General features: G+C 38.5%; 1 protein-coding gene across 3 annotated transcripts in view; it reads right to left on the bottom strand.

Moving 5' to 3' along the window:
• The window catches only part of clec16a (C-type lectin domain containing 16A), a 180,055-nt gene that overhangs the window by 91,503 nt on the left and 65,228 nt on the right, over positions 1–23,324 (bottom strand). For 2 of the 3 annotated variants that reach the window (XM_052021126.1, XM_052021127.1), the window contains 5 exons: positions 13,035–13,263; positions 6,936–7,062; positions 5,612–5,712; positions 4,957–5,079; positions 1,890–1,999 (listed from right to left, as the gene is read on the bottom strand). In XM_052021126.1, coding sequence (XP_051877086.1) covers positions 1,890–1,999; positions 4,957–5,079; positions 5,612–5,712; positions 6,936–7,062; positions 13,035–13,263 — 690 coding nt within the window. The remainder of the gene's footprint in view (positions 1–1,889; positions 2,000–4,956; positions 5,080–5,611; positions 5,713–6,935; positions 7,063–13,034; positions 13,264–23,324) is intronic. The other variant, XM_052021128.1, reaches the window with a different exon arrangement.

Genomic DNA, 23,324 nt, shown 5'->3' with positions numbered 1-23,324 from the left:
CACAGCCCTCCAATCTGAATGCACTCCCTCCACCACAACCCCCTGCTTTCTATGGGCAAGCCAATTCTGAATCCACACAGCCAAGCCTCCCTGGATCCCTTGCCCTCTGACCTTCTGAAGAAGCCTACCATGTGGAACCTTGTCAAATGCCTTACTAAAATCCATGTAGACCATATCTACTGCACTACCCTCAATCTTCCTGGTCACCTCCTCAAAGAACATTATCAGGCTTGTGAGGCAAGATCTTCCCTTCACAAAGCCATGCTGGCTGTCTCTAATCAGTCCATGATTCTCTAAATGCTCATAGATCCTATCTTTTAGAATCCTTTCCAACAGCTTGCCCGCCACAGACACAAGGCTCACTGGTCTGTAATTCCCTGGACTATCCCTACTACCTTTTTTTGAATAAGGGGACAACATTTGCCAACCTCCAATCCTCCGGTACCATTTCCGTGGACAACGAGGACTCAAAGGTCCTAGCCAACGGTTCAGCAATCTCCTCCCTTGCCTCGCGCAGCAGCCTGGGGAATATTCCGTCAGGATCCGGGGACTTATCTGTCCTAACATTTTCTAACAGCTCCAACACATCCTCTCTTGATATCTACATGCTCTAGAACATTAACCTTACCAACACTGTCCTCAGCGTCATCAAGACCCCTCTCCTTGGTGAATACTGAAGAGAAGTATTCATTGAGAACCTCACCCATTTCCACAGCTTCCAAGCACATCTTCCCACCTTTGTCTCTAATCGGACCTACCTTTACTCTCATCATCCTTCTGCTTTTCATGTACGAGAGAAAAGCCTTGGTATTCTCCTTAACCCTACTCGCCAAAGCCTTTTCATGTCCCCTTCTTGCTCTCCTCAGCCCCTTCTTGTTCCTTCCTTGCTACTCTATATTTCTCATGAGCCCTATCTGATCCTTGCTGCTTACACCTTATTCAAGACAATGCCACACAAGGCAATCATGTTGCATTATGTTGAACATTGAGAGAATAGTAAAGTCCAGAAGAACAATACCAAAAGGCCAAAGAATTGTTGAGAATTTCTTCTTTTAAGATGGATACGTTTTTATTTGAAAGAAGCATAACCAGTATTCCAGAATACAGACATGGCTTCTGTCCACAGGCGCCTAGAAAGCAGGAGAACCTTGGTGGTATCTTACAAGGATAGGTGAAAGATTTGCTGAATGATCCCTCTTCAAAAATGGAATGGGCAAGGTCATCTACTTTCAATTATTCTATTTAATGCATTGGTAAATTGCAGCACAAGTCTATTCTGACAAGTGTCAGGCAGCACAGCAGTTAGCACTACTGTCTCACAGCTTCAGAGTCTCAGGTTTGATCCCAGCTTCAGGTGCTGTCTGTGTGGAGATTGCACGTGCATTTCTACTAGATGATTTGGTTTCCTCCCACATCCCAAAGCAGCTCTGGTAGATTAATTATCTGCAATTAATTACCGCATAGTGTGGCAAAAAGAATCAATGGGGAGCTGATAGGCATGTAAGAGAGAACAGGTTGTAAGGCTACATGGAAATATAGTTAAGGGGTGCAGGACTGATTAATTTTTATTTTCAGCATTCTTCTTTCTTAAATGACAACAAATTGTTCTGTTCTGGATTTTCGTCAATACCATTCCCTACCAAATTTTCAATGTACTATCTGATCAAAAATAAAATGTTATCTCTTTATTTTTAAGTTAGATTATAGATGCCAACTATTTCCATAAAAGCTGATTTTTCTAAATCAAGCTCTCTCTACAATTCAATGACTTTACTTTTATCTTTTTTAAAACAAAAGAACTCTACATACAAAGATACCAGACTCTGATACTGTAACAAATATCCTTTTACAGACTCCACAATAAATTTTTAAAAATTCAAAAATTTTACCTCATGACAGGCAAGATGCACATCTTTAATGATACAGATGCCGTCTGATAGCACAAGTTGTTTTAGTAAGAGGCAAGCAAGCTCCAATGTAGCCAAGCGAATTTTTGCATCTGTGAAAAGTAATATGTACAGCATTAGCAACATATATTCAAGCAACAACCAGGTTTCTACATTCAATAAAGTATCAAATTAAATTAAATGCAGCGTATTCTTATACACACCTTTGATCAGCAAATGCTCAGCGATCAGTTCATTATGTCAGCACTCATATTATGGGAGTATGCTCACCGCTGAGTCAGAATAATCCTGGTACAAATTACTCCAGAACATAAAAGCACAGGCTGATCCTCTAATGCAGCACTGAGAAAGGACTTAGAGAAGGCATCTTTCAATTTAAAATTTAAGGCCTCGTACTATTGCAGCTGAACACAAATGATCTATGGCATTGTTTTAACGAATATCTGAGTATTCACAGTATTTTGGCCAATATACCTCAATCAACAATTCTAATACTGATGACCACTCACTGCTCTTAATGTGTGAAAACTGGCAGCTGCATTTTCTGTTATAGCAGTACTACATTCCAAATATAATTAACTGGAAGTACTCTGCAAAGTGTGTGGAAGGTGATATAGAAATGCAGGTCTCTTTTATGTTACATGGGTATTTTTAGAGTGATTTCATTCAACAAGAGCTCAAAAGCTTTGTTATAAAGACTACTTCAGGCAAATATTATGAAAACTGTTTTAATCAAAATAAGTTGCTGCCAACATATGCAATACAGAACTGATTCCTTAAAAATTAAGTGATTTTATCTATATTTCTGTGGATTTGGATGCATCTGACCAGAAACATGAACAAATGAAAACAGATTTACAAGGTCTCTCTTCAGGGTACAGAACAAGGAACTTGGCAGCAAAGCCACAGAGTAAAGGATCAGCAATTAGCACATAGATAAGGTGAATAACTGCATTCACTATTTACTGAAGGTGGAGGGAATGAACGTTTTGAATGGCTGATGAGATACCAATCAAATGGGCTGCTTTTGCTGAACGTTGTTGAAGTTCTTGGGTTTTTCCTGCTGCATTCACTCGGAAAAGTGAACAGTATTCCTTCATGCAAGATGGATAATATGGAAATTGGTGTTTTGAAATACCAATACTTAGAGGACAATGATATAATTAATGGAACACATCAAGACAGACAGGTGCAACACCATGGAAGGAATGCAAAAGCAGAAACTGGCACTAAATCCTACGTACACCTTTCGCTCTTGTTACTGTACTGATAAGAATCCAACTATTTATAGTGAACATATAGAATATTAGAAAATTTGCATAGATGGAGGAGGCTGCCATTTGACCCATCATATCTGTGCCAGTTAAAAAAAAGAGCTACTAAACAATCTTCCTCTTTTTTTTTGTCTGCCTCTGTCTATCATCCACCTGCCTCAGTTTACCAACTCTTCTCCTCCCCCTTTCCCTACCTGGTATTGGTTTATCATTGTCACTTGTACCAAGGTACAGTGAAAAGCTTGTCTTACAAACCGATCATACAGGTCAATTCGTTACACGGTGCAGTTACATTGAGTTAGTACAGAGTGCATTGATGTAGTACAGGTAAAAACAATAACAGTACAGAGTAAACTGTCACAGCACAATCTGTTCATCATCCAACTCCACCCAACCCTCCCTCAGCCTACCAATCACCTCTGGCTTCTGTGTCATCACTCCAACTCTACACCTTGTACTGGCTATCAATCCTGATGCAGGGTCTTAACCCCAAATGTCAACAATTCACCCACCCGGCCCCCACCCCACAGAGGCAGCATGACACGCTGATTCCTCCAGCAGATTGTTTGTTGCTCCATAAACCAAGTTCAATCTTCTTGGCACAAAATTGACAACCACATTCAGAGGCATAACAGAATAAGGAGGAAGACAGGGAATGTTTGTCTAAGATTGCAGGTTAAGCAAAGCAGAAACATTTGCATTCATCCTTCAATTGTGTTATTCCTGACCCAGAATTCTTGATGTTGAATTTGGGAAATGATAAAGTATTTTCTTTCCCAGCACTAATATCTTTTATGTTGATGGCCACAAAATCCAGATTTAAAAAAATGAAGTGCAATGTAAAGCTATAATACACGAATGCTGTTCCAAATCAACCTCACAAAACATATAGACTTAATGGCTTGCTTGGTTGCTTCCAATAGGATGCGCATTTATTGTTACTGGCATAGACCTTGCTCCATTACGTTCTATGTCAGGAAAACCTTTCTGAAAATTATTTGTGGCCTAACACATTTTTAGGTCCTTTGTGTGAGCAAAACATCCTCAAATCAATCATGTTTTTTTGATATACTCTTCCAAAACTTTACTCGTTTATATATTTTTGTTTTTATTAGTGTACTAATGCAAAACTATGCTTTCCTACTTTAAACATAAAGACTAGCATTTTTATTCATGATCTAAAGTGCTTTACAGCCAATTAAACACTTTTTGATGTATAATCACCACTTTATTTAGGAAACATGGACACACAGTTTTCACACTGCTTGCTCCTACAATCAGCAGTGACCAGACAAATCACTCTTAGTGATGCTGATTACAGTGAGCTTCAAGAATAGATAGGATCTCAGGTTAACATCTCATCTAAAACATGGCACCTCCAAGACTGTGGCACTTGCTCAGTTTGTCACTAACTGTCAACCTAGAATTTTGTTCTCAAAGCTCTGGAGAGAGACAGGACCTTCAGAAACAGAGATGATATTAGTACAAATGAGTCATGACTAGCACTACTGAAAATGGAACAGATGTGAACTATCACAATCACACTTTCATCACCAACATTCTGGACAGTGGCAGAACAGATTTTTTTTAAGCACAATGCTAAGATTTCTGCAAGCTCAATCAATTTTTTAAAAAAAAACCTTGATTAAATTTCAGCTTCCTTCAAATTGCTGAGGACTAGACCACTAAGGCAGCAATAATTTACTCCAGTTAGCTTGCCATTCTATTGAAGGTAGAAACCAATACAAAATAATTACGTGAGGAAATTTACTCACCAGGACGTGTTGCTTGGTTCATTATCTTAATGAGTCTTTCTGCCAGTACATGGCTATATGAGCTCTTCTCCTTGGCGTTCTCTGGAGGAATTTGGATCTTTTCCAACAGGTCTGGGTCTATACCTAAATAATATTAAATTACTAAATCCTTTGATTCATCATATAACTTGCTAACCTTCACCCATATGGTGAGTGCCAAATGTTTGGTTGGAAGTTTCATGTCAAACACATTGAGAACCTAAGGATTCATGCCTATGAAACGAGCACTATAGAGCTGAATTTAACTCCACACATGAACAATGATAATCATTTAACTACAGAGTGTTTTAAAATGCAGAAAAACATACATCTTCTGCCCAGTTTGGAAAATGATTCCATCGTAGTTCCGACCCATGCAAGAAGCCGTCCTCTACTTAGAGATAACTCTCTTTTTCTCTTAAAAGTGGGAAATAAGTTATTTTTAGAAATAGTTATGGAGAAAGCAATGATTTGGATCAGAAAATACTTAAAGTGAACATGCCATGGTTGAATGAGCAAACATGTATGCAGTACCATCATTAGTATCAAATAGAAGTAAAATAAACTGGCACTGAATTCTCCAACACCAGTTTTCTTAATAGCAAATTTTCAAGACCAAACATTGACAAAAACTAACCTTTGTTGTGAGATATTGCAAAAAGAAGGCATAGCACAAACAGTGCATAATAATCCTCCTCAAAGCACTCCAGTGCATTATACACCATATCTAGGAAGGGTCTGTGAAGTTGAGAACATACAAAATATGGATGAGGGTACAAAGGCAGTATCTGGGAACATGAATTATCTATAGTATACCAAAACCTGAAGTTTGAAGAGCATACCAGCATTTGGATAAATATTTATCATTTTTCTTGACAGAAATTTGATAGAGCTATTTTCCTTTAGACCTTCCTCGCCTTTTAAGTTCCTGTACTACATTTAATTTGCACTTTACTTTCTCAAAAATTGCTTTGTTATTTAACTTCATGATTTTTTTTACTGCAACAGCTTCCTAATAACAAATATCACTTATTGGTAATATGCAGAATCCTTTACTTATTACAACACAACATTTAATTTGCACAATCAAGTCCAAGTTGGCTTCTTGCAGAGTAACTCCATCAGTTCTTTTTCCCCCTTTCTTTATTTCCCTGCAATTTATTCTTTCCAGATGCCCATCTACTCCCCTTTTGGATTCTATTTGCCACCTTCCTATAAGGGGATGGCTACAGTAGCTAATTAACCTTTCAGCTCACCGATGGGATTTGGGAGGAAACTGAAATACCCGGCAGAAACCCATACAGTCATGGGGAGAATGCACCAGAGATCAGGACTGAAGCCAGGTCCCTGGACCCGTGACATAGCAGCATTAACTGATGCACCACCACGCTCCCCTTAAAATAACATTGTTATGATCTCTTAGCTGGTAAAAAGAATGAATATGCATTGGGAATTTCAGAGAAAATACAGCAAACAATTTAGATCTGATCCATTGCATATTCATGTAGAATAAATATTTCAAAAATTTATATGCCACATCTTCAGCAATATCCCAATAGTTTAACACCTATATATAATTACTAAAATCACACTGCTGTTAACCATTTTACTATGCACTACACAACTCTGCACTAGAAATTTATATTAACAAAAATTGAGATCTAACAGCACATCAAATGTCAATAAAAACAAACTACTTTGTTTATTACCATTTCTGACAAACACGAATTTGCTTTATTTCTTCACTGAGTACTTGGTTAAGAAGCAACATTACCTGACAGTTTAAAATTTTAAATATTTATTTTAAAGTATCCAAAATGGCAGACATGAGTATGGCAGGATTGGGCCTCTCAGATAACATACATTTCTCCTTTGGCTCTACTCCTTGCTGTTTTTAAAAAGCTTCTCTCACCCTTGTGGAAAAAAAATAATAAATTTCACAAATACAAAATTAATCTTACCTTATTTTTGGATTGTTAGTCCTTGCAGCAGCTGCAGTCTTCTCCTCATCTGTGGTATTTTGTTCAGTCAAGCCCGAAACCTGGGGGCCAGATATCTTGCATCGCTCCATAATAACCATTTCAATTTCTTCAAACAAGGGAAACAAAACTTTACATTTAAAACTGATACCAATTACTTTGTGCCAAAACAAATTTAAGTTACAAACAAACCAAAATTTATTTGGTCCCAATGTGTTATCTCAAAGTATTATAAAAAGTACAATTAAAATAGTAAATACACAGTGAAAATTAATAACACTGTTAAATGAAGAAAAGTTTGAAACACTTGGAGGCCAACCAGATTAAAGTAATTCCCTACCACTAAGAGTTTTCAGGAAGCTCTTTAACTGCATTGTTATATGACAGAGTTGTAATTAGTCAGATTTTCTTTTGTCAATAGTTTATTAAATAATCATGTGCAAAAGGCATTTCAAGACTGCTATGTATAAATTCTTGTAGGGTGCTCAGCTTTAAGAATTTTTCAAACACAAGGTTTTGGACAAAGTGAAGCAACTCCAACTTTGCAATACAATTCTTTTTAAATAAAAGGTTCATCCTTAACAAAATCAACTCTATTAACAATTAAACCACTGGTATTAAAGGACAAAAGAACTTGACCTTGCTGAAGGCAAGCTTCTCAGAATTATCCAATGATTTTTCCTAATTCTACTTGACCAAGTCTCTGCCACTGAACATCAAGTGGTCAATTACTAGACTGCCGCTGACTTTTTTCTTCCTCAGATTACTAACTTTTTTTTGAATGTGTTCTTAAGAGTTTGATCCTGTGCACTGGATCACCTGAGAGGGCATTCCACAAGGATCACCCCAAGCTTCCAGTTACCTGTCATTTTCATTCTCTATTCCACTGACATTCTGATCTCCCTACCTTTAGCCTCTTACACTGTTCAATGAAAGCTAACAGAAGCTTGAGAAAGATATGCTACAGCACTCACAATTCAACACTGAATGCCAAAATTTCAGATAACTATAATTGCCAAATTTCTGTCAGAACTGTCAGTTTAAGTGCAGGAAATACTGGGATAGTGGAGTGGATGTGCTTGGCTGGTTACACTGGGTTTGTGGTGAAACAGCAGTGTTGGCATTGGCAGCTGACCACCCTTCACAGTGGTGCTCATTGATCAGGGACATTAGATCCATTTCTCTCCACAGAAGCTGCCTGACAGGCTGTGTGCTGCCAGCTTTTTCAGATTTTGTTTCCAATTGCCAGCATTTGTAGTTTTTTTTCTTCTGTAATTCTTGGCTAGTTCTGATGCAATTCAATTTTTCTTTCCAAAGATGTTGCCCATCCTGCTGGACTTCTCCAGCATTCTTCTTTATTTCAGATTTCCAGCAAATGATGTCTTCTGTATCTCACAATTGTGTGTTTTTTTTTGCTCCTTTCTCCTTGTATTTACACCTCCTCCAGACAGACCAGATCTATTAATAGATGCTTGCTGCACTGTCTCTTAGCCAGCACCTTTCTGTCATCCATTTTCTCTTGGTCTCCACCCTGTAACAAACATTTCCTTTGTCCTTCCCTACTCCTCCTATTCTCTGCATCTTAAAACAAGACCATTTTCTGATGTTTCCTAGTTCTGACAGAAGGTCACTGAGCTGAAACATTAAGTACATAGAGGTCTATGCCCTGATCTCTTCCTTCTCCCTGCTTAATGCTATTTCTTGCTTTTGCCTTGACCATGAGACCTGTTCCCCTCAGATTCCCAAGCAGTCACAGAACCCACCATCTACCACCTCCAGCTGTACTATCCAGGGTTGCAAACAATGTGTGAACTGTTTACACACTTCCTCTAATCTACTACACTGTATTCATTTTACAAGCTTCCATCCCTTCTACACTGGAAATTCCAAACCCAGGTTAGGCAACTACTTTGCTGAAGAGGTCCATGGAAGGCAACCACACACTGCAGTCCATCAACTCTGCTGATCCATCAGCTGAAGCTGTTGTTGTCAAATTGCCTGACAAATATGCAGCCCTGAATACGCAGCAATACCTTGTATAATTATGGGGAAACCTTATGTAAACTCCATACATACCTTTACCACTTAGTTTGACCCTGCCCACGCTATTATTTCAGGCTCTTTACCATACTGTGCCCCATGCAGCCTGTACTATCAACCCCACGCACTCTAAAAGCTAATTCCTACCACTCAGAATCAACTCTCTGCAACCTGTTTGAAACCACATGTAGTTTATGGATATAATAATAATCAAAATCATCAACTTTGACTTCATAGTAACATCAGCAGTCATGGAATTTACTTCCTTAAATGCCAATTAATCCCTCTAAAAACCACGATACATTGTAGAAATTGATCTACTGTCAGCAGTAAACTACTGACTTAATACATTGAGTGGTACACGGCACAAGAATATGCTTGTGTAAGATGACATATCCACTGACAGTATAAGCAATGTCAGAGATCAACTGGCTTCATATTTCACAATGAAAATGAAACTCTGTATCAAGTTACAAGTTTAATTTAAAATGGCAGAAGCACAAAATAAAGTTGCCATTTATGCCAGCTAATACTCAATTTGTCAAAGCCTGTGCTTTCATGTAATACATATTATAAATTTTTGAATATTGAATTAAAGTTTTAAAAGAAAAACTAACAAACATCACCAGTGAGTGCACCATTGGAGATCAAACATTATTAACAGACAAGTGTAGTGTGCTGTGGGAACATTCACTAAATCTACAACAATTTACTGGAATATCCATAATACAAATACTCATAACAAAATGAAAAACAGTTAATGGGAATCTCTGGAAAGGTACTGTGTTTTCTTCACCTGGAAGCCACTCAATATCCCAGCTATCCAAAAAGCAAAACTAACAAAGGGATTTACATACTTCCATAGATACTTTACCAACCACCCATGTAGAATTCATTGTCAACACTTCCATCAATCTACAAGTAATTCAATGTTTGACTCCTTTCTACGATTCCTCAATCATACATGTGGAAGCACTTGGTTATAGAAAATAACCTGATTTCAGATTCAGCATTACATCATGAAGATAGAAAATTTTAAATTCTTAATTAAAGTTCACAGAAAATCTTTGCTGCTACAATTTTCAGAAATGCAGAGCAGCTAAAATCTTGGACATTAACACAAACTTCAAACTGAAAAGGATTTTAATCAACACTAGATTCTTTAATTTGCAAGTCTAACCACCTTCAACATGTTGCACGAAATATCCCAAATTAAATCAAGTGACTGTTTATACTTAAATGTAAGGAGGAAGTTGGTACCATTTTACATTAGTGTTACTTGTTTGTTTCATAGCATGCACTTCACAGCAAAAGCTTCTTGAAATATATCAATGAAGGCTGAACGGAGGGTTACAACTACCAATCATTAATGTGGTAAGTTACCAGTCTCATTTCCACGGTTTCATAGAGTATTACCATTCCATAGGTAGAAAGCATTGAGTAAAATATGCTTTCAATGCTCTTAACTCCTTGTACTTAGGCACAGGACAGAGTCCAGAAGCCTAAAGACCTATACTTAACAATTTAGGAACAGCTTCTTCCCTTCTGCCATCAGATTTCTGAACAGTCCATGAACACTACTTTGTTATTCCTTTTGCTTTGCACTATTTATTTTATAACTTATAATAATTTTATGTCTTTGCACTGTACTGCTGCCACAAAACAAATTTCATGACATACAAGTCAATGAAAATAAACCTAATTCTGAAATTGCACAACTGGGAATAGTAAGTAACAGCAGATTAGGTCTCTTAAATGATAAAAGCTCATCAGTTATCTAATTTGTTATCCTTAACTAAATTCTTTTAAAATAATAAATAAACAATATGTAAATTAATAAACGAAAATGGATGCAAAAGAAAATGTTCCTTTCAAAAACTAATTGCCACTTATCAGGTGCTCTGCTGATTTCACATTAAAACTTAGTGCTCCTAATAAACTTAGTGTACCTAATAAATAATTGCAGATTAATCAACAGTACCTTCAGATTCATTTGACCATCTTGAACCAGTTGAATCGATAAATCAAGGAAAAAAGAATTAAGATCTAAGAACATTTATACCCCACTGATTGTTGATAATGGATGCTGAAAGCAGAAATAAATTTAATGGTAGAGGCTGAAGATGAAATTGCTTCAACTTTTGCCCCACTTCCAACCCCTCCCCACAACCCACCATACAAATCTAGACTGAATCTCCCTCACTGTCCTAAATATCCAGAAATTATAGCAATGAAAATGCAACATAGCTTAAAATCAAAACAAATAGATACAAGCACAAAAAAGACACAGTAAAATCTGTTGCAAACAAAATCAAATGTAGACTGCAATTAGATACAAGGGGTCATTGCAAGCCCCATTGCTATTTGTCATCTATATCAACAACTTGGATGACAATGTATAAGGCATGATTAGTAATTTTGCAGATAACACTAAAATAGTGGTGTCATTGATAGTGAAGTGGTTATCAGGATTTACACAGGGACCTTTATCAGCTGGTAATGGGCCAAGGAATGGCAAATGGAGTATAATTTGAACAAGTACGAGGTGTTGCAAGGCAGACAAATCAGGGTAGGGTATTCACAGTGAAATGTAGAGCCCAGGGAAGTCTTGTAAAAGAGGGACTTATAGGAGCGCAAGTACATGGTTCCCTAAAAATGGCATCACAAGTAGACAGGGTGGTGAAGGTGGCTTTTGGCATGCTGGCATTCATCAGTCAGGGTATTAAATAGAAAGTTGGGATGTTATGTTGCAGTTGTACGAGATGTTGGTGAGGCTTGAATAGTGTGTTCAGTTTTGGTCACCCTGCTCGAGGAAAGATGCCATTAAGCTGGAAAGAGTGCAGAGGAAATTCACGAGAATGTTGCTGGGACTCAAGGGACTGAGTTATGGAGGGAAGTTAAGTAGGTTGGGACTTTTTTTATTAGAGCGCAAGAGAATGAATGGTGATCTTATAGAGGTGTATAAAATCATGAGGGATATAGATAGGGTCATTACACAGTCTTTTGCCCAGGGTCGGAAATCAAGAATTAGAGGGCAGAGGTTTAGGGTGAAAGGGGAGGGATTTAATAGGAACCTGAGGGCAACTTTTTCCACCCAGAGGGTGGTCAGTATATGGAATGAGTTGCCAGAGGAAGTGGTTGAGGTAGGTACATTAACAACATTTGAAGAGATACTTTGACAGGTACATGGATAGGAAACATTTAGAGGGATTTGGGTCAAACACGGGCAACTAGATGGGAATCTTGGTTGGCATGAGCCAGATGGGGCATAGGGCCCATTTCCGTGCTGTATGACTATAACTTAATATCAGAAAATACTCTTCACTGGTACAGAAACAGCAAAAGAGAAACAGCACAAATCAACTTTACACAGATATATGAAAAAGGAACTGCAAAGCCAAAACTGCCCCAGCACACCAGCCAAACAGATCAAATAGATATTTAATAATATGCTTAAAAAAAAAACCAACTTTTCAGTGCTGCAGAAAAAAATGTTTGTAGTGGGATATAATAAATTATTTTCATGTAAAAATAAGGGAGAGCTTAACTTTAAGGAAATAGTATTGTTCCTGTTCATCCATGCTACCAACCTCTAACATTTTGACCAAGACAAACTAATCTTTTGGCAATTAGGCATCAGTAACTTTAAAGAACACTCTCTAATCTTCTCAATTTTTTTTCCCTTCTTTAGGTTCTCAGGGTACATGTCTACCTCAAAAATAAATACACCAATAACAATTCTTAGTGTTGCTCTTGAGCTGCAACAATCGCAGAGGGTCTGAAGAATTTCACAACTATGAAGTTTCCTTTAGTTTATTTTGCATCAGTTCAATAAGACATTGAACTGGTGTAGTCCTCCATCTGTACCGGTGACTCCTTGAAACGTAGAGTTGCAACAGGACATTAACAACATTAAACTATAAATTCTCAAAGTAATTTGGCTTTAAAAATGTCTATGCACTTAAGCAAATATATTGAATAATCACTGGATTGTAGGAAAGTGAGGGGAACCACCAGTCTTCTTGTTCATGCAACACTCACCTTCAGTCTCCCCACTTGTCTTGATGCCTTTTGCACTAGAGTCTGTACCTTTGAGCTTTTCAGTGTCATCTTCCTTCTCTTCTATCCCCTTCTCCTCTTCGTCCTCTTCACCCACATTTTTATAGTTTGGTCTTTTCTGCACTCTCTTTCTTCCCTTGTGTCGACTAATCTCAAGAGATCTTTCCAATGTTTCTACAGGTTTGGTGAAACATTGAATGCTTGTGGACATCTACAAAAATAAATTGAAAATATCAAAAGATGTGAAAGTGCTCAAATGCCAGACTTAAAAAAAAGCATGCCCTCAATCTACTTTTCTTTTACTAAAAATTGCATGGGCATAGCAAGGATGCATTTTCCACATTGTTATCATTATTGATTGGCATTTTGGCACAAAGCAGCATTTAAGTTCAAAAATATTTATCCAGGACTCTTGGTTATAATGCAGAAAGAATCGTTAACCAGTTTGTATAATAGTACCACCTACTACTTTAACAAGTGTGACAATTCACTTTATATGTGTCTGAGAATCTGCATTAAAAGACAGGTGCCTTGGAATAACTGGATAAAGTTTATCATTTTAGTAAATGAATAATATTCCATTTTTATTCTCGAGCTGCCAAACACTTAACAATATCAGTAAATGCAATATGCAATGGTGAAAAGTTAAGGCATTATCCAAGGGCTAATAAAAGCAGAAATTGACATATTAATACGTCAAATGTTGGGCTATTGATGCAACCAAAATTATGCAGACCACTCCAAAAAGAATCCACAATGAACAAAACAAAATCCATCATAAATGAGGGCCTTTAATCTTAAAAAAAAATTGTTCAAAAATAGCCCTGTGATTACAATCACTTTTCTTCTTTACTTCTCCAGTACAAAACAGGAATACCAAAACTACCAGTAAAACCACTGTGTCACTAGCCAGCCACTGGAACCACTAAAATGTATTTCCCTAAAGCACGGAGTCACAGCTTGGGCTCTGCCCAAACCACAGGGTCCAGGCTGCCATCACTGTGTTTCTCAGGAGTTTAGCATAACCATACAGTGGGTCAGAGATCACCATACATAGATGGTCTGCTCCTTCAAACTCTACTTTTGACTTTGCAAGTCTGACAAATGTAATTAATATTAAACTGTTTAGCTTAAATCACAAATTGGGGGCAGTATGTATGATTTTTAAAGTGTTATTTTGCAGACACGGTGTGCAATTAAAGTACCAAAACAGCCATTGATATAATCATGCATTTTAGTGACAATTAACTGACAAGCTTAATGCAAACATCTGCTTGCTTATGCAGGTTAAAGTGATGATTTTCATCAACTCTGTACTAATACCATTGTCATGTGGGCTTGCACTACCTGGATTAGTATTGTCTCACAATAATATTAAAAATGCAGAAATAGTTTGCTGCCGAGATTATTCAAATACCACTTCATGACTGGAAAAGCATAAATGTGTGTCTCAGTGACTAACTGTCCTAAGTTCCTGTGTGGGAGCACCTGGCCTCTGCTCAGCAGCTACCCTCAATAGCAAGGCTGAGATGATATACTCATTGTGTGGAGAATCACAGATGCAAAACCACATCCTGCAACAACCTATTCAACTAGATGTGGAACAAATGAGTTTTAAAACAAAAAAAACCTCCAATTTTGTGAATTTGGAATCAAGAAATGGGCAAGAAAAAGAGAAATGGGAGGTGGTGCTTACCCAAGATCATCATCAAGCACCTGAAAGCTACGTATAAAAGTTTAGGTGCACAGTAACCCAAAGTCATTTATTTCACAGTTCCCAAAGTACCACCTTAACCTAGCTTTAGAGCACACTCTACTCAGCCACGCGAAAATTTGTATTTCAGATGCCAACTTTAAAAAAAATATAAATAACCTTCAACAGCCATAGAGTCAGAATTGTATAGCACAGAAACAGGTCCTATGGCTCACCACATCCATGATGTCCTTTTTGCCCACCTACACTAATCCCATTTGCCTGCATTAGAACCATATCCTTCTATGTCTTGCCTATTTATGTGTCTGTCCAAATCCCTCTCAAACATAGCAAGTGTATCTGATTCCACCACCTCCTCTGGCAGTGCACTCCAGATATCCACTACTCTCTGTACTTAAAAAAAATCCTTCTGATTGCTTGTAAAGCTCCTACCACTCAGTTTAAATCTATGCCCTCTTGCTTTTGATACCCCCACCATGGGAAAAAAGATTTTGACTATGTACCTTTAACTATACTTCTCATAATGTTATATACTTCTATCAGTTCATCCTTCAGCCCCCTTTGGTCCAGGGAAAAGCAAGCTTACCCTACGATAGGGTAAGCTTAAGTCCAATCCAGGCAACATCCTGGTGAATCTCCTCTGCACCCTCCCCAGTGCAATTACAGTCTTCTTAAAGTCTACTGAGTTCTGCAACATTCTTCAACTCTTCTCTTGGCATTCTTTGGCACATTACCAACTTAAACAAAACGGTTTAGAACATGGATTAAGAAATGTTCAAACTCAAAATATACATAAAGTGCATGCAAGTAGTCCTAATCAGAAACCAGTGAGGACAAGGCAATTACCAACCTGTTACCTGTTCTGGTGCTAACTGGTGGTTACAGTTTAATTATGACCTAAACAAAACTATTTGATAATACATTTAGAAAAAGGACAGGCATAATCTTCCATGAAAAAAAAGAGCCATAAAAAAGTGTTGATCATGTGTGACAGAATGACCAATACAGCTGGTCTATATTTGCATGTGCGGTAGAAGTAACCATTTTTACTTGGCATACGGTAAGTAATTTTGTATCTCTATCAGTATTGGTTTGATCTCATGAAGTTTACTGGTAAAAGAGAGTTATAACAGTAAGTCTAGTGCTCTTTACAGGAAAGAGAAAGTAGGTTACGAGCCCAACAAGCCCAATGCAGGTATAATCATACCACACATCAATTATTCAGGAAACAACTGGCGACACTTCTCACCAAACAGGAAGAAAGGTGAAATCTATAACAGCCAATACTGAAGAGAATAGAGTGTCATCCTACCTCCACAAAACAGATGTTAGTATAATGGTACTGAGGCAAGAAATGGTGCAAATTTAGTTTTTTTTATTTTGAAAAATATCTACTCAGATTTTTTTTTTACAAAGGTAGGCCCAATTTTCCAAAATAAATGCTTAAAATTCTAGAAGAAATCTATTTAATAAAGTCAATGAAAATTTTACAATTCTTCATAGCACATTAATCCCAGAAGGAAAAATTTTACTGAAATCTTAAGAATTCAAATGTACATTAATGATTTGGATGATGGAGTAAATGGTTTTGTGGCTAAGTTTGTGGATGACACCAAGATAGGTGGAGGAGTAGAGAGTATTGAGGAGACAGAAAGGTTGCAGAGAGACCTAGATAGTTTAGGAGAATGGGCAAGGAAATGGCAGATGAGATTCAATGCTGAGAAATGTGCAGTTGTACACTTTGGAAACAGAAATAAATGGGCAGATTATTATCTAGGAGAGAAAATTCAAACTACAGAAGTACAAAGGGACTTGGGGGTACTCGTGCAGGATACCTTAAAGGTTAACCACCAGGTCGGAACGGTGGTAAAGAAAGCGAATGCTATGTTGGCATTCATTTCGAGAGGTACAGTGTATAAAAGTAAGGAAGTGTTGATGAGGCTCTACGGGGCACTAGTGAGGCCTCATTTGGAATACTGTGCACAGTTGTGGGCCCCATATCTTAGGGAAGATGTGCTGATGTTGGAGAGGGTTCAGAGGAGATTTACGAGGATGATTCCCAGAATGAAAGGGCTTACATATGATGAGCGTTTGTCAGCTCTTGGACTGTACTCACTGGAGTACAGAAGAATGAGAGGGGACCTCAGAGACATTTAAAATGTTGAAAGGACTGGACAGAGTAGATGTGGCTAGGCTGTTTCCCTTGGTGGGTGAGTCCAGGACCAGAGGGCACAATCTTAGAATTAGAGGGTACAGGTTTAAAACAGATGAGGAGAAGTTTCTTTAGCCAGAGGGTGGTGAATTTGAGGAATTCTTTGCCACGTACAGCAGTGGAGGCCAGATCATTGGAGGCGTTTAAGGAAGAGATAGATAGATATCTAAATAGTCGGGGTATCAAGGGATATGGGGATAAGGCTGGAAATTGGGATTAGAATAGTATTCTTCCCCCTTCCCCCCTCCCCACCATTTCTTTTTTTCCCCCTTTTCCTTGGAGCAGACTCCATGGGCCGAATGGCCTACTTCTGCTCCCTTGTCTTGTGATATATTTCATATTTTTAAAAAAAAAACTACTAATGGGAAAGTAGCCTATGTAAAATATCACTAATTTTGTTTTGCATTGGCTTGATAATGCAAGAAATTAGCTCCTACTGGCTTAATTTATTATGAGCTACTTTACCATAAATAAAGCTAATACTCCTCAATGGCAACTGCTCTGCCCAGGACCGCAAGAAACTGCAGAGTGTTGTAGACACAGCACAGCACATCACGGACACCAGCCTCCCCTCCTCGGACTCTGTCTTTACCTCTCGCTGTATTGGTGAAGCTTGGTGAAGCAGCCAGCATAATCAAAGACCCACTCATCTGGGACATTCTCTCTTCTCTCCTCTTCCATCAGGTAGAAGATATAGGAGCCTGAAGGCGCATATCATCAGACTTAAGGACAGCTTCTACCCCACTGTAATAAGACTATTGAACAGTTGCCTTATACAATGAGATGGACTCTGACCTCACGATCTGCCTTGTTGTGACCTCGCACCTTATTACATTGCACTCTGTAGCTGTGACACTTTATTCTGTACTGTTATTGTTTTTACCTGTACTAACAGAATGTAACTGCACTGTGTAATGAATTGACCTGTACTATCAGTTTGCAAGACAAGCTCTTCACTGTACCTCGGTACAAGTGACAATAATGAACCAAACCAAATTAATGACACATGCATTTTTATATCAAACATTCAGTAATCAAATAAATAAATCAATAATCAATAAATAGCCACACAGTTTGTCATACCATTTTAATCACCAATGCACAAAAACTTAACATACACATGCAAGAATGATGAGAATATGGTATCAGATTAAACATGGACAAGGATACCTCTTCCTGATTCCCACTTACTATCCTCCATTAGCAAATGCGTCAGTGTTTGAAACCCAACTCATTTTTAATATGTCCAATCTCCCTACTCGCCAACCCCCATCAGGGCCTCTTCACTTCTCCCTTGGTTAGAGGTCCAACTCCCCTTTTACCACCTTTCTCTGCCTGCTTGAACTTGTTCCTAAATGAAAAACTCGCCATTCAATTTACTAATTCCTTCAAATAAAGATGCTCAGGCAAACCTGTTTGGGTTCAAAGCTATGCCTGCTCCTTTGTGGGGTAAATGGACTATTGTTTATTTCAATGTTACTCTGGTCCCCTCATGCAGCTTCTCCTAGTATATAGAAGATCGCATTAGTATGGTTTCCTGCTGTCTCCCCAAGCTGGAAAATCCCTTGCAATTTCTTGACCCTGTTCTTACCTTTACACAGTCCACCTCCAACTCTTCCTTTCTTTCCCTTAATTTCAGCAGATGGGTTGGGGATCAGCCCAAAAGCCCACCGACTCCCACTCTCCCTTAAATATACTTTCTCCCTGTAAAGACGCCATTCAATTTTCCAAAGTTCCGAGTTGTCAGCACTTCTGATCAGGCGATGCTATCTTCCGTACCAGTGTTTACAATAGGTCTCAACGCTCAATTCCTCTCCAGTGATCTGCAGCGCCCAGAGTTGGTGTCATTTCAACTCCTACACTTCTGCTCCTACCTTTTGTTCTCACCAAAGTCCTTGCCTTCTACCCCATCAGGCTTCTTATTCAACCTCTGCAATTTCTGACACCAATAACGTTATTCAACAACAGACATCATCTTTTGATCTTCCTTTGCCTTTTCCGTTCCTTCCTTACGACTGTCCAGGTCAAAACGCTTTCCAGTTGAAGCATCAATTTACTTGCATTTATTTCAGTGCAGTTCACTCATCATTAAGTAGACTAATCATCCTCTAGGTGATGACTTTGTGAAACGTCTCCATTCAGTCCACAGACATGACAAGTATCTACACGTTCTACATCTCACTCTTACTTTGGCCCCATTGCCCTCGACCTCCCATGCAGTCAGGCATGTTACAGCTTCCCAGACTCGACGCTAAGTTCAACAATTTCAGATGATCTTCATCTTTTAGCATTTGTTTCCAGGATTCAAGATTTGTTCTTTTTTTTGGAAATCTCAGATAATTGTTTTCCTTCCCCATTTAAACTCCTCTTGATATTTTGTTCCCATTCTTATCCCACTACTACCCTATTTCACATTGCACCATCAACCCTTTCTGTCATTTAATCACACCTGCCTACCATCCCAACACAGTCATTCTAACTAGTTCTCTTCTCCACCAGCCTTTGTCTGCACCTTAAAACCTGTGCAACTTTCTCAGTTTTGAAACAAGGTCAACCACCTAAACTAGTAGCCCATTTCTCTGTCCACAAATATGGTCTGACCTGCTGAGTACTTTCAGCATCTACTGTTTGTATTTCTGATTGCCAGCATCTGCAGAATCTTCCTTTTGTTGCCATCTATTGAACTCGATTTTGTCTCTTCAGACACAAAAATATTATTTCTTTCCCAAATGCAGATTTTGGAAGGGAAAACTCAAATTAAATTTAGACTCAGGAGTCAATGCTTTAAACACCTGCTACAGAACAATCAAACTTCACAAGAACTGTGCCATGATGTAAGCAGTTCCTTTTGGAAAAACACCATTTTCTACATGGGAAATGGTTCACTTTTGACTGGAATTTGTAATATGAAAAATCACAGCATATACCCATGGCCCTGCTTTGCTAAGTGCCATCAGACTGCCTGAATCTTTTGCAAGTTAAAAGAAAGCACTAGATCTTGATGTTTCAAATTATAGTGGAGCTTAATAGAAAAGACAACCAGCTAAGAATTTTACCCTGAAATGGTACTGCAAGTGCAATGCTTGGTTGATAAATTTGCAGATAAGATTTCTGCTTTTACTTGCAGCTGGTGTACAGACTTAAGGTATCTTGAACAGCATCTGTGAAAGTTGTACAAGCCATCTCATTCCAAATAAAACAATACATCTCTGCAAGCTTTGGTGCAAAACAGCTCCAGGTTCTGCATTAAAACAATTCTTGATTCAATGTTGAATGAATATTTATAAGCAGAAACCTAAAATTCTGTTCATCTATAACATTCAAAGTTAAACCAATAAATACTGCTGAAGGACAAAAAATATTTTTCAAACATAATTCAGATACACACATTTCAATTTCAATGGTCCAGTAATGACCAAAAAAAGTTTGTAAAAAAAAAAGGACAAATCAAAACTGCTCCTCCAAACTTTTGGAATATGTGAAATGGAACTTATGTTAGGGAATAGCGATAAATTCAAAATCACTTTGTTTTTGATCATGAGAGAACTGCTACAGTAGATGCCAAATGGTGATTTCCTCTAGCTAGGGAGTCTAGCACCCAGAGCAAGTGGTTGGTGCACAGACTGTGGATAAAGAGCTAGCCATTTAGGATTGAAATTTCTTTATGCACCAGTTGCCAATCTTTGGAATTCTTTACCTCAAAGTAGTATGGATGCTCATTCACAAGGTATGTGCAAGGCTGAGATCAACAAATTTTAAATAGCAAAATAGAAAAGAAATCAGTATACATGGGAAATCATAGGATGAATCATGATCATATTGAACAGTGGAGCATGCTTGAGGATCCAAATTACCTACACCCATTTCTATTGTTCTTATTTTTAGGATAATGGTATTAAGAAAATGACCAACAGAAAGCCAATGTCAACCATGACCAGTGTTTTCTTTCTTTATAAAGAAGAAGCAACATATTGAAGGCACAAATGAACCAGACTAAAACAGGAAGTATAACAATGACTAAGTGAGCTAGCCTTTGCAAGTGTGAATTAGTATAAAATAAACACAAGTTACCAGTAAATGTAATGCTAATTTACTTAATTAGGTACTGGCTTTTTCCAGGGGTAAGCCAAAACAAACTTTAAAACAGAGCAGTAGTTAAAAATCAGAAGAATACTCCAGGAAACAACCATAGTGCAGTAGTACTTTTGCAAATAAAGGAATTTGTTTTGCAACCACTACAACAAATTCCAAATAGTGCAATGGGTATTTTTTCCCAATGGCCTTCTAGCCATTTGTGTATCTTCTGATAGCCTGAACGTGCAGTGTGGGGGCAGGGTTGGCCTATGCTGCTACGCTGAAACTCTGCATGGAACTTAGTATCCCACTGGAATCTCCCAAAAGGAGCTGGCATTGAGCCTCTACTAGAGGCAATCTAAGCAGTGCTGAGTTGAGTCAGTACACCCAGACTGCAGACCAGCCAGTATGCAGCATGGAGCTCCATATCTCTGCACTGAGTAGCTGCAATGCTCACCCCAGCCTGCTCAATACCAGACTCTCCACACTGAGCCGTGGGCGATTCATTACTGCAAGAGCATCAACAGAAGGCAAAGGCTACACCAAATCCTGGTACAACAGCAGAAAGGGCAAGGATTAGCAACACATTCCTGGTACAGCAGCACTTCAGTAATACAGCTCTCATATACAGAGAATAGAACAGTACAGCACAGAACAGGCCCTTCAGCCCACAATGTTGTGCCAACATAACTATTCCCTCCTACCTACAGAATGCCCACATCCCTCCATTTTCCTCTCATTCGTGTGCCCATCCAAGCCCCTCTTAAAAGCCCCAAATCAATTTGCCTCCACCACCCTATCAGGCCACACATTCCAGGCATCCACCACTCTCTCAGTAAAAAACTTACCCCTCATCTGTTCTGAACCTACCCCCTCTCACCTTAAATGCATGCCCTCTGATATTGGATCACTCAATAATGGGAAAAAGATATTGCTTGTCCACTCTATCTATGCCCCTCATAATTTTATACACTTCCAACAGATCACCCCTCAGCCTCTGCCACTCCAGAGAAAAGAGCCCAAGTTTGTCCAGCCTCTCCTTATAGCACATGCCCTCTAATCCAGTCAGCATCCTAGTAACCTCCTCTGCACCCTCTCTAAAGCTTCGACATCCTTCCTGTAGTGAGGTGACCAGAACTGCAGGCAATACTCTAAATGCGGCCTAACCAGAGTTCTATAATGCACCTGATTGGCTGAATGGCTCCTTCTGTGTCATAAGTAGTAAAGCCATTGCACAGGACCATGCTGAACAACTGAGGACTTGCCTCGCCTCAGGAGACTCTGCCTGGGGTCATACTGGAAGAAACTGCATACCCCCAAGAACACATGACCATTCAGTTTAGATGACTCACCAGTCATTAGAAGATCCAACCCAATGTTTTCTGCGAATCTGCAGTTATCATGGCAGAAAGTCTAAACTGGCTGAGGATCATTCCTCTGGAAATAATATGAGCGATGACCCAAAAGAGGCCTTTAAAATTAAGAGATTTGATAGGGTAAAGAGATGTTTTCACTATGGGAGGGTCCAAAACTCAGGACACAACAATAATATAGTATTAACAAATTTAGTAAATAATTTAGGGGAGACTTATCTAGGGAGTGTTTAAACTGTGAAATGAAGCACTTGAGGAGAGAATAACATACTGTATGCATTTAGAGGAAAGTTAGAGGAGAATGCAATAAAGTAACTGAAGGGTGGGCTGGCAGTGAAATAGGGCTCATTGACCTATTGGTTTACTCCTGTGCTTCAATGCAATTCCATCACTGATACCCAAGTTAATGCTGTTCAGTTACAGAGGGCATGTTAATAGCCATGGTTCTCCAATTCTGTAGTGTTCATACTTTCAGAAGACTTTCCAGAAAAACTTTCCCTCCCCTATGTCTTGGGATGTGCTCAATTTGTGTATTTTAGTGCAATTTGAACTAAAGGCATGGTTGCAGAAACCTTCACTCTTAGAAATTTATCCATCTTTTTAATCTCCTCTCTTTCTCCATCAGCTAATAATCAACTGAATAAAAAGAGAGATCTTAACACACTGTTAATATTTCCCTGGACACAATACCAAACTTGTGTCCAACTAGTACTTGAGTAGTTTCCAAGTATTTAGCTGAGAAATGGTTAAATATTAAAAAGCACAGAGATAGTCATAGTCTTTCCTTCTTGTGATTACATCCAGCTTTTGCCTCAAGAATCACTGACATTTCCAAGCAAGTGCTACACACAAGAAAAAACAACATTTGAAATGGCAGGTTTCTGATTTTCTCAAGTAGA

The sequence above is a fragment of the Pristis pectinata genome, chromosome 8 (assembly GCF_009764475.1).
Source record: "Pristis pectinata isolate sPriPec2 chromosome 8, sPriPec2.1.pri, whole genome shotgun sequence".
Lineage (NCBI taxonomy): Eukaryota > Metazoa > Chordata > Chondrichthyes > Rhinopristiformes > Pristidae > Pristis > Pristis pectinata.
The sequence above is the reverse complement of the archived record's forward strand: the minus strand, read 5'-3'. Positions and strand labels throughout refer to the sequence as shown.